A 15306-nucleotide genomic window follows, 5' to 3' on the forward strand; every position below is an offset into this window, starting at 1 on the left:
GGAAAATCCATGATGCAAAAGTACCAAAACATAATGAACTCAAAATACTGGGTCCAACGGACCCAGAACCGTGTCAGAAACAGAAGTGAATACTAACATTTACCAAGGAAGCACTCAAAGGAGACATTGTAAACATGGACACAAGAAGGCTCACACTAAACGGGAAGCTAGAAAAGGGAATACAGGAGAAAAAAGACAAACCGCATTGACAGGGGGAGGAACAGACAGGGAAACACTGCACTTTACTAACAGAAACCAAGAAACCAAAACTCATAACTAGAATAACCATTAGGTAAAATAGGAAACAAACACTCAAAGATGTCACAAGAAATAAACCTTGCAGTGCACTAGATTAAAGAAATCAAAACAGGAACCCAGAAATTGAATAAAGACAGATATCAAAACTTCAGGCATGTGAAATGACAATAAAAAAGCCCAAAATGAAAAATATTTGCAATAAATTTAAAACCAAAAATTAAATAATCACTGCAGGTAGTACATCATAACCAAAAACTTTTCTAAAACCCTACATCATAACCTGAAATGCACCTCCCTAGAAATTTGTAGTCAGTGCAGCTGTGATTGGCCTGTTCAGCTTCGGCCTTCCCCTCTAAACATTTCTAGCCACTTCTTCTTCTGCAATCAGTAAGTATACATTAAACTTTACTGTCAGAAGTCTGCTTGACATCCTCTGTCCTGTACAGCGAAGCAAGTTTAATCAGAAATATTTTGGCAGACTAACTGTTGTGCGTCAGATATGGCACACTGGAGACATTACTCTTCAAACCTGACAAAGTGCTGTTTTTATTGGTCTTTCAAGGGGAATCAGTGTAGATGATTTTAATCAGCTTTTGTGCAGAGCCAGGACCTCTGCTCCCTCTTTATCAATCAGCTGGCCCTAACCTTATGGAGATGTCATACTGAACGTCAACACCAAGTGCAAAGTTAATTTAAATGGCACGGCCATGTCCTGAATGATTTAGTTAGTGTTACTTTGTGCAATTCTGAAGTTAAAACTCCCAGTGAGTGACAGGAGCACCAGTGAGAGAACTGCCACCTGCCACTGGAGTTGCAGAGATATGCAGAATGTGTCCTTCTCACAAGGTGACACATCATTAGCAGAGGCATTAGACACAGAGAGCAAACAGTAATAAAAATGCTGGGCAATGAATCCCATTCAGTAACTTTGTGTTTTGCACCTTTTTTCACTTTTTCAATCAACTTCTCATTTTGTACATCACAAAAGTACGGGCATAGGTTTGAATAAAAAAATATGCTTACCCGGTGCATTTAAATGCCGGTCCTTTGCAAGAATCCTTGTGAGCTTGTGATGAATTGAAAATGATAGACTCATCTCACTATGGTCAAACAATAATGCCATGGTGCATATCTGCCAACAACTTTGACAAAAACTGTATTATTCGATACCCTGAGAATGAAAACAGGTTGAAACTGCACTGCTGCTTTAAGGGGTTAACTTAATTATAAGTAAATTATACATGGCTGGACAAAAACAACAGAAATCTGATTATTTTGTGCACTGTGAAACCAACACAAAATTCTACTTTGTTAATATAGAATTTAAAAAAGATTTTAAATCTTTATATCCTTTGGAGGTGTTTGGAAATTATACATGCATAAGCTGCGTCCTACTTAATCTTTAAATGATATGGATAACTACAGCGGAATATATTTGGCGTTTTGCATTCCAGAGGCAAAAATCTGTCCCAATGCAGCCGAATCCTCGAGCTGTCTGTGTTTTCACAGTGACAGGTTCCTGGACACGACATCTCTGCAGCGTATTTTGACAAAACTCAGGCTGAAAAAACAAAAACCACCACCTGCTCCTACAGACAGCTCTAAAGTATTTGGACACATTTCTGGTTGACAGTATATCTTGGCCCCACAGGTTTCAAACTGTCACCCATACAGAGTGATTGAGCTGACTATTGGGGGCAAATGGTTTTAAGTGAATGTAGCAGAGACGCGGCATCGCCCCAAATCTTTTGTCAGCTCTGATGCTTCTGACATGTTACCCAATATTCACTATTTTTTTCTTTTTTCCCACTTAAAGCACCCGAGCTCACTTCAGGGAGGAAAGAAACTAAGTGTTGTGTCTATAAAAGGTTCTGTCCCCTTTTGTCTCACTGCCAACACAGCTGGGTGCTGTAATTGTACTGTTACCACTGTTGCTGTAAAAATATTCAATTCAAATTAAAGCAATGACTAATAGGGGTATTATATTTCATTGAGGCTGGTTTAGACATTTTTTTCCCTAAAGCATGAGCATCTTTTCCCACCTTAGCGTGAAAAGATGCTCACAGAAAATGTGAGGGTGTTATTTTTTTCCCACAGTCTCAGAGTCTGCTGGGGCCTAAACTCCTCTTCACATGTGGTGTCGGGGCTTTAGGATTTGGGGATCTGGAGGATTATGGGATTTTCCGATTGCTCTGAAAACGACACCATGGGATACAGAAATCCAAAAATGGCTGAGGTACCCACATCAAGATTAGAGCGTATTATTTCACCCCTTAGGGAAAGCAGACAGGGAAGCTACTAGTGACAGCTTTGAAACAAGTGTGTTTGGGAAACATTTACAATTTAAGGGGATTGTACAATACAAAGCCTATTGGGGGCTAAAATCAGCTGTGCAAAGTCAGCTCACATTTCTAATTCCATGAAATGTCATTACCTGTTGTGTAATGTGTTCTTTCCCTGAACCAGTTTAATTTTTTCTGGAAGTTGGAACCATTAATAACAGATCTGCTTCACTGCTCTTTATGTTTGAGCTGAAACTAGTTTTAAAAGCTGCCGCAGGTTATTCAGTATTACTTGGAAAACGGTATCTCTGTACATTGTGGAAAGATGCAGAAACACATTAATTTGTCATGTCAGGTAAATACATGAAATCGCCAAAGACTGCTTTTTCTATCTTGTCATGAAGACAGAAGTTTTTCTGTTTTTCCCCCACAGAAATATCAGATGTCATAGCCTTGTGTGAAAGGCAGAAAAGATGAGTTATTTCAGTGTGTGGGGCACAGACAGCACCAGCACTCGCCACCATCCTCACAGACATCGCCCGAAATCTCGGGGGGTTTCTGTTTAAGAAGGCTTTTTTTTTTTTACCCCTGCTTATTCCTTTTCCTATTTAAATTCCATATTTCAATCTGTGTTGTTAACATAGCCACAGGATTGCTGGGACGAGGGGGCACAATAAAGCAGTACTTTAAATTCTGCTGTCGACTCTACACCATATGTTGCCCAAATCGTTACAGAAATAAAAGCTGTAATAAAAGAAAAAGTCAATGCAAAGTAACATTTTAGAGGATTTTCAGTTTTCTTAGAAACATATCCAGAAGGAAGACATCACATCTGCTTCTGTCATATGGGGGAGAAAACAAGGACTTGAGTATGCAGAAGTAACATCGGGTGGGTGGTCCTAACTTCAGTCTACAGCTGTGGAGGGTAAATGCAATGTGTCTGCGTGCAGAAATAAATTCTCAAATTCAGGAAAATGTTAAAGTAAATATGAAAATACATAATACATCAACCGCTCCGCTTATTTTTACCAACCCTAACCTGTTATTTAGCTTTTTTTCTGCATCCCTGCATATTTATGCATAAATACATGTTACTGACCAGAGGGTTTAATCTATATATTCATATATGCCTGCATTCATGCATTAACTTATTTAAATTCCATCTATTTTTGTGCTACATACATCCATAATATAATGATTCATATAACTTAAACAACAGGTTAAATTTCCACTGTGACTGCAAAGAATGAGTCCACTTTATTGTGCAGGTCCCTCTTCTTATAAAACAGGCAGTTATTTATATTATTCATATAGTTCGCATATTGTTTTGTTCTATTGCATTCATATTTGAAAATCTAAGACATCACCATGCTACCTTTCACTCACCGCTTCTGTGCTTATCATCATCCACCAAATACCTTTTAATGTGTGAATTTACTTAGCAATAAAAGTGACTGGCTATACTAAATATGAAAGAACAAAAACCTTCTGTGCAGTCATTTAAATACTTAAAGCAATGTATTTTTTTATTAGCAGGATGTTTTAAGATCTGCCAGCATGTTCTCATCCCAGGGTGGAACATAACTTAAATTTGTCAGACCCACAAAATCACCATTAGAAGGATGGTGGGGTGAAGACAGAATGAGTTAAAGTAAATCAAGTAAATCTAAACCATAAAGTTTTTAGAGCCTAGAAAAGGTTTAGTTTAAAATAATACTTTCAGTTCACTGAGACTATTGTTGCAATCTTACTCGCTTAAAAATGACAGAGCCATCAGCCTCAGTAATCCCATAATCTACATCAGGGCACAACGGCTGAAGCCCACCTTCAATATCTTTTTTTTTTTTTTTTTTTTTTAATGACATCAGAAACAGCAGTATGCGACATTACGTGATGGCAGAGCTTCAGTTCATCCTTTGTAATTTTTTTTTTTTTTTTTTTTTTTTAATAAATAGGACAGGGGGAATGAATGAGAGAAAGAGGGGGAGAGAAAGAAAGAAAACCAAAGGGGAGAAGAGACGGTGAGAAGGGGGGGGAAGAGAGAGAAAAAAAAAAAGAACTCCTGGGTTACCTGTATGGAGAAAAAACAAACAAACAAAAAAAACAAACAGAGGAGACAGCAAACAACAAAGAGCAACATAATAATAGAGAAAACAAAGCACCATCACAATAAACTAGCTAGTCATAGATATCAGTATTTACTAAATAATAAACGATATTGTGCAGCACGCAAGATAGACAGCGCACAGTGTGCTTTGAGGCAGCAGCCAAGAAAGCTTTAGTCCGCGTCTGTGAATACCCATGTGTGCATACCTGTGTGGATCAGCATGCTTGCATTCCAAAGGTTTCTCCATGTAATGATCTGTTAGGGAGTGTGGGGGGGCCACAGCCCCGTCCTCCAGGGTGTGAAGTGGGTATGGAGGAGATCAAAACTCCAGACATCCAGAGGCCCCCAGAACACAAGAGACCATGGAAGACCAACAGAGGGGCAGCCGCGCCACTGTTCCAGTAAGAGCTGAGGAGAGTCCCAGATGAGGGCTCGCCCAGCAGCCGCGGAGCAGAAGTCAGGGGGAGTTGCAGTGACGCGCCCGTGAGCTCCGCCGGCCCCCAGCTGTGCCTGAGTGACCGAGCCCCAGGCCGAGAGGCCGGGGGCACCCCACCTCCAAAGGGGCCCGAGCGAGCCCCAGGCCCCAGGCCCCGACAAGCGGCCGCCAAGGAGTGAGCCGGTGTGTACCCGGACGCCCACCTTCAATATCAATGAGCTACAAGGGCAAGAGATTAATTGGTTCTTGCAAGCAAACACGGAGGATCCATACTTTCTCTAGTTATTGCGTAACTATGGAAACCAGGTCAGACCCTTAAGCACATTCGTCAAATAAAACAAAAAACCCCTTGGGCACCGTCACAAAATATCTGATGAAAGGAAGCTTGATTCGAACAAGAAACTAGGCCTGTACTGAAACGCACACAGTGGCAGCAGAGAGAGCGGCAACCTGTTGCATGCCTCAGCCCTCAATGTGCTTCAGCTTGTGGGAAAGGGTAAGCATGCCACAACGATTTGAAAGCGCTCGAGCTGCATTCACGCAAGGCCCATAGTTGAACATCCTATCTTCCATACTTCACTTCCCTGCCCTTTTCACCTGCCCTAAAGCCCAGCTTTGGAGTGAGACTGAGTCGGCCGCTGCAGTATTGATTGCGAAAAAGGCGTCTGCAGCATGAAAGGACCCCAAAAAGACCCCTTTGATTGGCTGCAGGATAGTGAGAGTCCACTCTTCTTTGGCGTGGGTGTGATCATTAATAGTGCGGTAAACCCTGAGGTCAGTTTAGTCTCACGGTGTCAGGCGAGGTTGTGTCCAGAGGGAGTAATATGTTCACGCAGCTCTGCTCCATTACCATCTGTCTGGAGAGGAAGAACAATGGCTTTTCCATCACTCTCTATTCCTCAAGCAGTCATACCAGCTCTCTGTCTCTGTCTCACTATCACTGCTTCATTAGCTTTCTGCATTGAGTTTGTCACATCGTCTCAACACTGGCAGACAATAAAAGCACTCAGAAATTAGCAGCAAATTACTTTTGTCATTTCTATTTTTGTACCAGAGGCACAGGAAAAACTACCCTTCTCATTAACAGTGGTGTAAGATGGACGATTAAAGAAAAAAAAATCTGTGTCTCTATTTCTTTTTATACCTTTACCCAGCATGGCGTCTGCCATAGAAAGTGCAAAAGTTCAAGAAGTGACAGTGGAGCTGTGATAGGAAGAAAAGATCACTGCACAAACATTTCCTCAATAAGCACTCTTGTCTGGATTTGTGTTTTGGCAGACTTTGTCAGGCAGAGCTTGAGTCCAGTTCAAAGTCTGCTCTCAGCCAAGTACAGGAAGTGTCAAGTGATTTTGAGCCAGGCTGAAATGTGTTATTATGTTCCTTCTTGAACTGCAAGCCATCAGCCCATCCTGAATCCACTGAGACTGCAAATGATCTGAAAACAGAAAACACCACGACTGAAATTATGTGAGATACTGAGACTACAGGAATAAAAAGAGGGATCACATCCATTAAGGGTCAGAAAAGTTAATGTGTACAGCTTTGAGATTATTTTCTACTCAGAAATTAACTGTGAGGCAAAATGTGATGCAAAAGAGAGCATCTGTGTTTAGGACACTATCCCATTTCTACACTGAAAAAAAACCATGATTATTATCTGTTATTCAAATATTGGCTGTTTATGGCATTTGAATCATCACATGAGCCAAGGGGTGGAAAAACGGCCTTTGCTCATGTGAAACTTTGCCCTCGCCCATCATGAGACCTATTGAGGTCACCTGAGGCGAGGTGTGAGTGGGGTAGAAGCACGTGGGAAGGGATCTGTGGACTGCACCTCTGTTCAGTGATGGTCGTTCACAGTAAACACAAACGCAGTGGCCTCCTCTTCTCAGTTAAAAATGTGAACTTTGGCATCTTCTGACCCCAATAGGTGTTAAAAACCTGGCACTCTCCAAGTGTCTTCATTAACTCAAAGATGTCCAGTTGCCTTCTTTTTTCAAGATGCTAAGACTTTCTGACTCTTTTTTTGCAGTGATCAGCACATTAAGTATTTTTAAATATGTATCCACTTTTTTGTCATCTGTTGGCAGAGTATATACTTCTGCCTACTCCTTTTCTAACAAATAATGGAATGATATTTTGTAATGATTGTGAAGGCACATGTTTGAAATAAAAAAAAATGAAATAAACTTACTTCGTGAAGTGCTTTGTGCTGCACACTGTTTTTACCTCAGATACCTAACAAGCAAAAGATTTCTTAAATAAAAGGTGCGGATTTGCAGGACTCATATTAAGAAATTTTTAACTACCTGCTAAGACCTCCCGAGATGACCCTGCAAGCATAACATCCATCGTTATTCTAGTTAGGCCTATCTTTGCAAGTCTTTAGCAATTTACAGCTGCCCTTGGTGGGAGAATAAAATTTTGCATGAGACTTTAAATATAAGTTATTTCTTACTGTTTGAGGATGAAGTTGAATCTACCTCTGTGAGCAGAATTAACAGAGCCAGCATGCGACCTTGGAAAACGTTAATAGATGCCGACTGGACAAACGTCTATCTTTTGCCAGTTCCTCAAAGAAGGGTTGTCTGTGTTTGTCTAAAGTGTGGTTGTTTGAAGTATCGTTTAGAGTTTTTCGTGTAGTTCTCTCTCCAGAGTTGAAAATGTGAACTTTAAAATACTTGAGTCTGAACTTTGTATTACAAAGAACTCATGTGTGCCTGCGTGTTTACACAAGTCACCTTGAGTAGTAGTTCACTGAAGAGGTTTTCAAACAGCGAGGCTCACTTTTAGATATTGTGTGTGCCTTACGGACCCCCTTATCAACACGGTCAGTACTTGGAGCTGCAGTATAAAAATACATACTCAAACCTAATATCAAATCAGAGCCTACAGGCATGATATACACTTATTTAAGCCTAATTCTAGTCAGGCCCTTACTCCCTCTCACTCCGTTAGTGTGTGGAGTCACACTTGAAGCTCATGAGGGGTCTCTTAAGTAAGGGGGTTGTAGAAATACAGCAGCAAGATTGGAGATGACCTTGTAATCAGCATACTAAGATCATGTCTACCACTTATTAGAAGATGTGCCTCGATTCAGTTTCATTTGGATGTTTTTATCATTTTCTTTAATTAGCCTATTTTTCTATATTCATATATTGGTATTTCTAGTCAATATTGGAATTTATTATCTAAAATATACAAAAATTGTGCATTTCTTTTTGTTTATTGCTGACATTCTTGAAATAGTCACATGCTTTACCTTCCCACAGTAGTTAGTAAGCTTAGACTCTGTGTTGGAGGGCTTCATAATCCACTTCCACTTTAGGCTATTTGGTCTGAAAAGCACTTAATGTGATGAATCCTTGATGCAAACATGTAAATGGAGTGAAAGTGTGTCGAGGGGACTGAACTGAATTTGGAGTTAGTGTGACTTTCCCTTCCAGAGGGCATTTTATATTTGTATTTCATCATAACTGAAAACCCTTAAACTTATCAAATATGACACAATATACACTTCTTGTAACCCTGAAACCTGACTCTAAGCCATGATGTTTTTATGCATTTTATTTAATGTCAGATAATTCGAATAAAACCTAATTGTTATCAGCTAATTCCCCATAGCTTTAATGTCAAATTACAAAAACGCAAACATGAATAAAGGTTTAAATATCAAGTAATATATTAAAACCAGGAAATCTTGACTTCCTATTTACATCCCCCAAAGCTCTAAAATTTAGTGCACGATTTTGCATTAAATGCAATAAATGGAGTGTCAAAATTCATCAATACTAACATGACTAAGACTCAGAACATCCCACAAACATGGAGGTGGCGCTGGGCACCAACTCAAATGTCAACCTGTGTTTGAAGATGTGTTGCTGCAGTGGAAAAGTTAAAAACAAACCAGAGTAAACATGTTCAAATGAAATTTCTTACCTGTCAACATATTTTCCAGCGAAATATCGTCAGGACAGACATGCAGCAGCACATCTCACTGCACGGTGCAGGGTCAGCTTCAATTTGCCGTGACGGGGGATGAAGACTCGGCAAACGACTGTCCAGCTGAGATGAAGCTTTGTGGGGAGCTGTGTGAAATTTCAGATGACATAGAGAGGCCAGGGCTGTGGACAGCCAAGAAATCCTCTTCAGGCATAAATCCTCCAGACTTGAAATCCAGACCGCTGCTTGGCTAAGCTATAAATTCTTCTTAGTGGACTCTCCATTTAGTTTGAAATTTTAAACATCAAAGCTCTTAATTTGTGCAAAACCGGGGGTTGCAGATTCTAGGGATTTTTTTCCATAACACTTTGGACAAGTAAAAAATGAAACATGACGTAAAAAAACAGAAGCTATTTTCAAGTATTTTAATTCTTTGTAACTTTATACTTCTAATGTATTTTAGAGATAAATATTAAAGTTCCATGTTTCTTAAAACAATTGTAAACTTTAAAGCTTATTTAAAAGAAATCAAAGAGGTTTATGGAGTAAATGACCAGAGAAAAAAAATACTGATAATAACTGATAATAAATAAATAATACTTATATTTTTATACAAAGCTAATAAGGATCAGCAGGTAAGGTGAGTGCATGCAGAAATTAAACCCACATAGGGGTGAACCATAAAATGTATATACTGTGTACATAAATACTGGACTGGCCTCGAAGTCTGAAAAGTGAAGATAATGTGTAAAGTGTCTTAAATCTGCATTCTTTCTCATGGCCAGCAGCTCAAGGCTCCAAAATGGGACTTCACAAACCAAAATGTGATGTCATTGTATAATGAAAACCAGAACTAAACAGCCAGATTTTAGAGAACCGCTTAAAGATACAAGAAGGTATTCAGTGGGAGTCAGCAGAGAGTTAAAAGGAAGGAGAACAGATAAGTGGGAAGACTAGAAACTGAAAGAGGTAAAGACAAGATTTTAAATACACAGGAGGAACTGATAAGGTAACAAGGAACCAGTAAAGGCAGGGCCAACCATCTCTAAGGAGGAAAAAGACAAGGACATGGAGTAAAAGCACCAGACAGAGATGCAGGGGAAATGATAAATGGACACAGACACAAAATTGTTTTTAAAAAATTCACTTAATCGTTTAAATAAACCTATAAGCTAAAATTATTCAAAACAGCATAAAAATACTGACTGCTGACTGCTATTAAATATAGCACATTAGCTGCCTGATTACTATTTGTATACTACATATGGTCTCTAAAATTAAAACCCTGAGTAAACAGAGCTTCAAACGCCTCAGGTTTCTTATAGAAAAGGCTGAGCTGGGTAAATATCAGATAGTAAACCGAGTGCGTATTGCCGCTGATTTCTGTGGTGTTATGTCGAGAGAAGAGGGGGGTTAGAGCATCCTCTGAGAGGCCATGAGATGCTCCATGGCACGAGTTAAATCTGAGCAATCACAGTGCATGGAAAAGAACACTCAGGCAAAGATTGGAGAATTGAAAGCAATCCCTGTCGAAGCACGTGGAAGACACTCCAAGCGTCATATAGTGAGATATAATTACTATAAGAAAGACGCCCCAAAGGGAAATTTGAGAGATGCAGCCTGTATGTTTCCTGTGTTTAGTAATTTTTTCCCCCCCTATGGTCCCTGTGAATCCTTGCAGAGTGCTTGTCAGCATTCCTGGTACATCTCCAGCTTTTTGTATGCTGCTTGTTCCCTGGAAAGCATTTTCATACCATAAAATAAATGAGTTTGACTGTGCCCGGCCGCTTTATCTGCTTCATGATGAGAATCCCAGTGGAAGGCTCCTGGCACCGTGGTCCTTTTCTCATGAGCCTTTTTACAAATGTAAACACTTTACATTGTTTGTTTTGGGTTTTTTTACTATCATCTGTCAGGCTATAATTACTTTTACCACTAGAATGAGTGTAATGTCATAGAAAATTATCCCCGTATGAGTTCACACTACACACATGCACACATTTAAATTCCGTTTACACTACCATGCTTCTCTTATCTGTTGACCCAAAGGAAGACAAATGGAGGTTACTTTAATATTTATGAATCTTGTAGTTTTTGCTTACTGTCCTTAGTCTTTCATTAAAACCAGATTTAGCACCAGGCCTTTTGAAAAATCATGTCCTAACCGACTCTTTCTGTTTCTCTGTGTCCTCTGTCCCCTCTCACCCTTGTGATCACCATCTGTTTATCCATATTGTATGATCCTCTGTTTCTGGCCCCCGTGGCTCGTCACCAGACGCTACTTTTGGCCTCCTGCTCGGTGTGTTTGTGGTCTGTGGCCTGGCATTCCTGGGACTTCTTACATTTGTCTCCTGGAAGCTGTGCTGGGTACCTTGGCGGACTAAGGCCCCCTTTCTCAGTCCATCCCTCAGCCCGCCCCTTGGCCCACAGCACTGCCCGCTTCAGCCGCCACTCTTGTTACCCAGCCCCCAGCAGACGCCAGTCACCATGGCAACAGAGAAGGTGAAGGACCCCATGGGCTCGATTGGTTTCCTGGAGGCTGCGGTGAAGATAAGCCATACCTCTCCTGACATCCCCACTGATGTGCAACTCTCCATGAGGGAGCATTTCCTGCGCCGCACACAACGCATGCAAAGGCAAACAACTGAACCAGCTTCCTCCACTCGGTCAGTCACATACATGCATGTGCATGCAAATCTGATGACACATGAGACTGTCTCATGTGGTTATTTATAATATGTGTGCATATGTGGAGGATTATGTGTAAGCTGAATTCAAGACATGGTGTTATCTAACGTGGAATAAAGTGTGTAAACCAGGGGGAAGTCACTGCTACATATAAGGATTAACATTTTCTAAGTAATTTAATAAATTAGTAAATTATAAATAACATTGAAGAATACTAAACTCTGCCTCAGAGGCACCTCTCTCCAGCTTAAAATTACTGTCTATAAGACTTTCTTCAGAAGTATAAATATAACACAGTTTGAAGAGATTACTTGCAGCTTTACAAGCACAATTCCACGTTACCATTTAGTTAACATCAATGATTTATTATAGCTATTATGCATACTAATACATGGCCATGGTATAGTATTGTATGGCCTATTCATGCAAAAAGACAATTATTCACATTGAGAAAGGCTTTTTTTTTTTTTTTTTTTTTTTTTAAAGGGTCGTTTTACCTCGTTGCTAGGTGGTTGCTAGGCATGCATAATTTTGCTTTCGTGGATATGGATATAAATTAAATTTTATTGTCATGAAATTAAAGTTATAAGATGCTTTCATCGGATGTTATAGGTACATAAATGCTAAAACCAAGTAACTTTTGCCAGTTGATGGGAGATTACTAGGGAACGTACTGACATCAATATATCTGATGTAGATAAGAACCCTCGGGTTACTATAGGCAAAGTAGGTAAAACCCGGGATAAACTTTTCTCATCTTCTAGGTAAACAATTGAAACGATCACCAGTGACAACATAGGATACCAGTGATTGACATGTGGCCTGTTACTAAATACATTAGAGGGTTACCTAGGCAACTGAAACGAGCAGCTGTCAAACTGATGCTTGACAAGTGAATTTCTTCCAGTGTTCATGTAGCTTTCAGGTCAACTTAATGCCAACTCCTGATGGTTTAGGAGGGGTTGGCAGACAAAGAAACCAATAAAAAGACAGACAGGATAATTTTTAAAGGATAAGAATTTATGTTCACACCACTGGGGCTCACTGAGCTGTCACAGTACATTTAACTTTAACTTTTTACACTTCCTGTTCAAATTTTCCCATCAGGTGTCAGGGATAGGGATAGCTCCATACAACAGAAATACAGGCCTACTTACTGTAGAAATACAGGTCACATCCTTTTTTTTAAGGCAAGAATGAACTTTGATCGACTGCCACTATAGCAGAAGACATAACGTGATACATTTGGTTGTATTGTGCCAACACTAGTTTAGTTCAGAGTCAGATGCCGAACACTCATAGACATCACATTAAAAAGCACGGAGTCTTGTCATTTTTTAAACCTGCATGTTAGTCGGATAGTGTTCACTTTGGGTAGCTCAGAATCTGAAATAAATGCCGTGACACGATGAGACTGTAACCTTTGAAATTAAGAAAACCAAGGAAATGTCAGAGAAACCATATTCACGTGAAAGACCTTTTCATATGTGCTTGTCCTAGAGAAGGCAAAATTTTAAACTAAAATATTTTTAGTATAAAATATTTAATATTTAATTAACCGTGCCACCGTGCTGCCCTAATATTAATAGGGCAGCACGGTGGCACGGTGGTTAGCACTGTTGCCGCACAGCAAGAAGGTCCTGAGTTCAATTCCACCATCAGGCCGGGGTCTTTCTGTGTGGAGTTTGCATGTTCTCCCCGTGTTTGCGTGGGTTCTCTCCGGGTACTCCGGCTTCCTCCCACGGTCCAAAGACATGCAGCTTGTGGGGATAGGTTAATTGGATAATCCAAATTGCCACTAGGTGTGAATGTGCGAGTGAATGTGAGTGTGAATGGTTGTCTGTCCCTATGTGTTAGCCCTGCGACAGACTGGCGACCTGTCCAGGGTGTACCCTGCCTCTCGCCCTATGACAGCTGGGATAGGCTCCAGCGCCCCCCGCGACCCTGAAAAGGATAAGCGGAAGCGAATGGATGGATGGATGGATGGATGGATATTTAATATTCTAAACCTGATTTCATAGTTTTAATATCTAAACCTAACTAAACAAAAAAAAAGAGATAGTAATGTCAAAAACAAAAGTAATATGAAATTGTTAAAAAAGCAGTCCTGCAAATGACTAATTACTGTTATTTTTGTCTTCTGGTTGGAGGTGTTGTCACTTTACTATCTGCAGTCCCATCTTCCTTCAGTGTATTTTTGCAGGCTGCCATTTTTCATTACATTGTGAGATGTTAAACTGGTTATTTTTGTATTAACTTACAGGAAGACTTTCCTCACCAAATGTCAGTCTGTGACTAGTTGAAAATGAGAATATGTTATCATTTCACCACAGCTCAAACTACAGCTATTCCTTCCCACTTGTATTATTTTTCTCTTTTCTGTCCTTGTAGGCACAACTCATTCAAAAGACACCTGCCTAGGCAGATGCAGGTAGGCAGTCTAGACCTAGGAAATGACTACATGGTGGACAAGGATGAAAAGCCCACTAGCATCGGACGTATCCAGCCAGAGCTCTACCAACAGAAGGTCCCAGAATCAGAGGACTCATCCAACGACAGCAGCAAAAACTGTGGCAAGATTAACTTCTCCCTCAAGTATGACTATGAAAATGAGTCTCTCCTTGTCAACATCCTCAAGGCAGTAGACCTGCCAGCCAAGGACTTATGTGGCACATCTGACCCTTATGTGAAGGTCTACCTGCTGCCCGACCGCAAGAAGTTCCAGACTCGCGTCCACCGGAAGACACTCAACCCCACATTCAGTGAGAGCTTCCAGTTTCCTGTGCCTTATGATGAGCTGGCCGCTAGAAAGCTCCATATGAGTGTTTTTGACTTTGATCGATTTTCACGGCATGATATGATTGGTGAGGTGGTGATGGAAAACTTGTTTGAGACGTCAGACCTCTCCAGGGAGACAAACATATGGATGGACATCCAGTATGCCACCAGTGTAAGAATCTATTGACTTTTTAAACTTTTCTATTAGAGTCTAAGTCAAATGAGTAATAAGTAAATGAAAGTGATGTGATATTAAAGAGTCTGACAGAGAGATACACATCCTTTAGTTTATTTAAACATTCACTGCCCACTTCATTTGATAAACTTGCTCAGTTGCTTATCAATGCAAATATCTAATCAGTCAATAACAAGTCAGCAAATTAATACATTTATGAATACAGACAAAGGAAGATGACCAAGTTAAAAATGAGCATTAAAACTTGGAAGAAAGATGAGTTTTTAATGTGGTTGTTGGTGCCAGACAGGCTGACTGTTTCACAAAGGATTCAGGCAACTGGTGGTGCAGTGGTATGGGCAATATTTTGGGCTGCTTAGCACCAACTGAGGATTATTTAAATGCTACAGCCTACCTGAGTATCCATTTGGACATGGACATGAAAACCATGATGACAATGTAGGACATACAGGGAGTGCAGAGTTATTAGGCAAGTTGTATTTTTGAGGAATGATGTTATTATTGAACAACAACCATGTTCTCAATGAACCCAAAAAACTCATTAATATCAAAGCTGAATGTTTTTGGAAGTAGTTTTTAGTTTGTTTTTAGTTTTAGCTATTTTAGGGGGATATCTGTG

At 40.1% G+C, this 15306-nt stretch overlaps 1 protein-coding gene across 1 annotated transcript in view; it reads left to right on the plus strand.

Moving 5' to 3' along the window:
• The window catches only part of syt6a (synaptotagmin VIa), an 86854-nt gene that overhangs the window by 52018 nt on the left and 19530 nt on the right, over window positions 1-15306 (plus strand). The window contains exons 2-3 of the mRNA XM_026153692.1: window positions 11301-11691; window positions 14105-14663. Coding sequence (XP_026009477.1) covers window positions 11301-11691; window positions 14105-14663 — 950 coding nt within the window. The remainder of the gene's footprint in view (window positions 1-11300; window positions 11692-14104; window positions 14664-15306) is intronic.

Source organism: Astatotilapia calliptera, chromosome 20, assembly GCF_900246225.1.
Source record: "Astatotilapia calliptera chromosome 20, fAstCal1.2, whole genome shotgun sequence".
NCBI lineage: Eukaryota > Metazoa > Chordata > Actinopteri > Cichliformes > Cichlidae > Astatotilapia > Astatotilapia calliptera.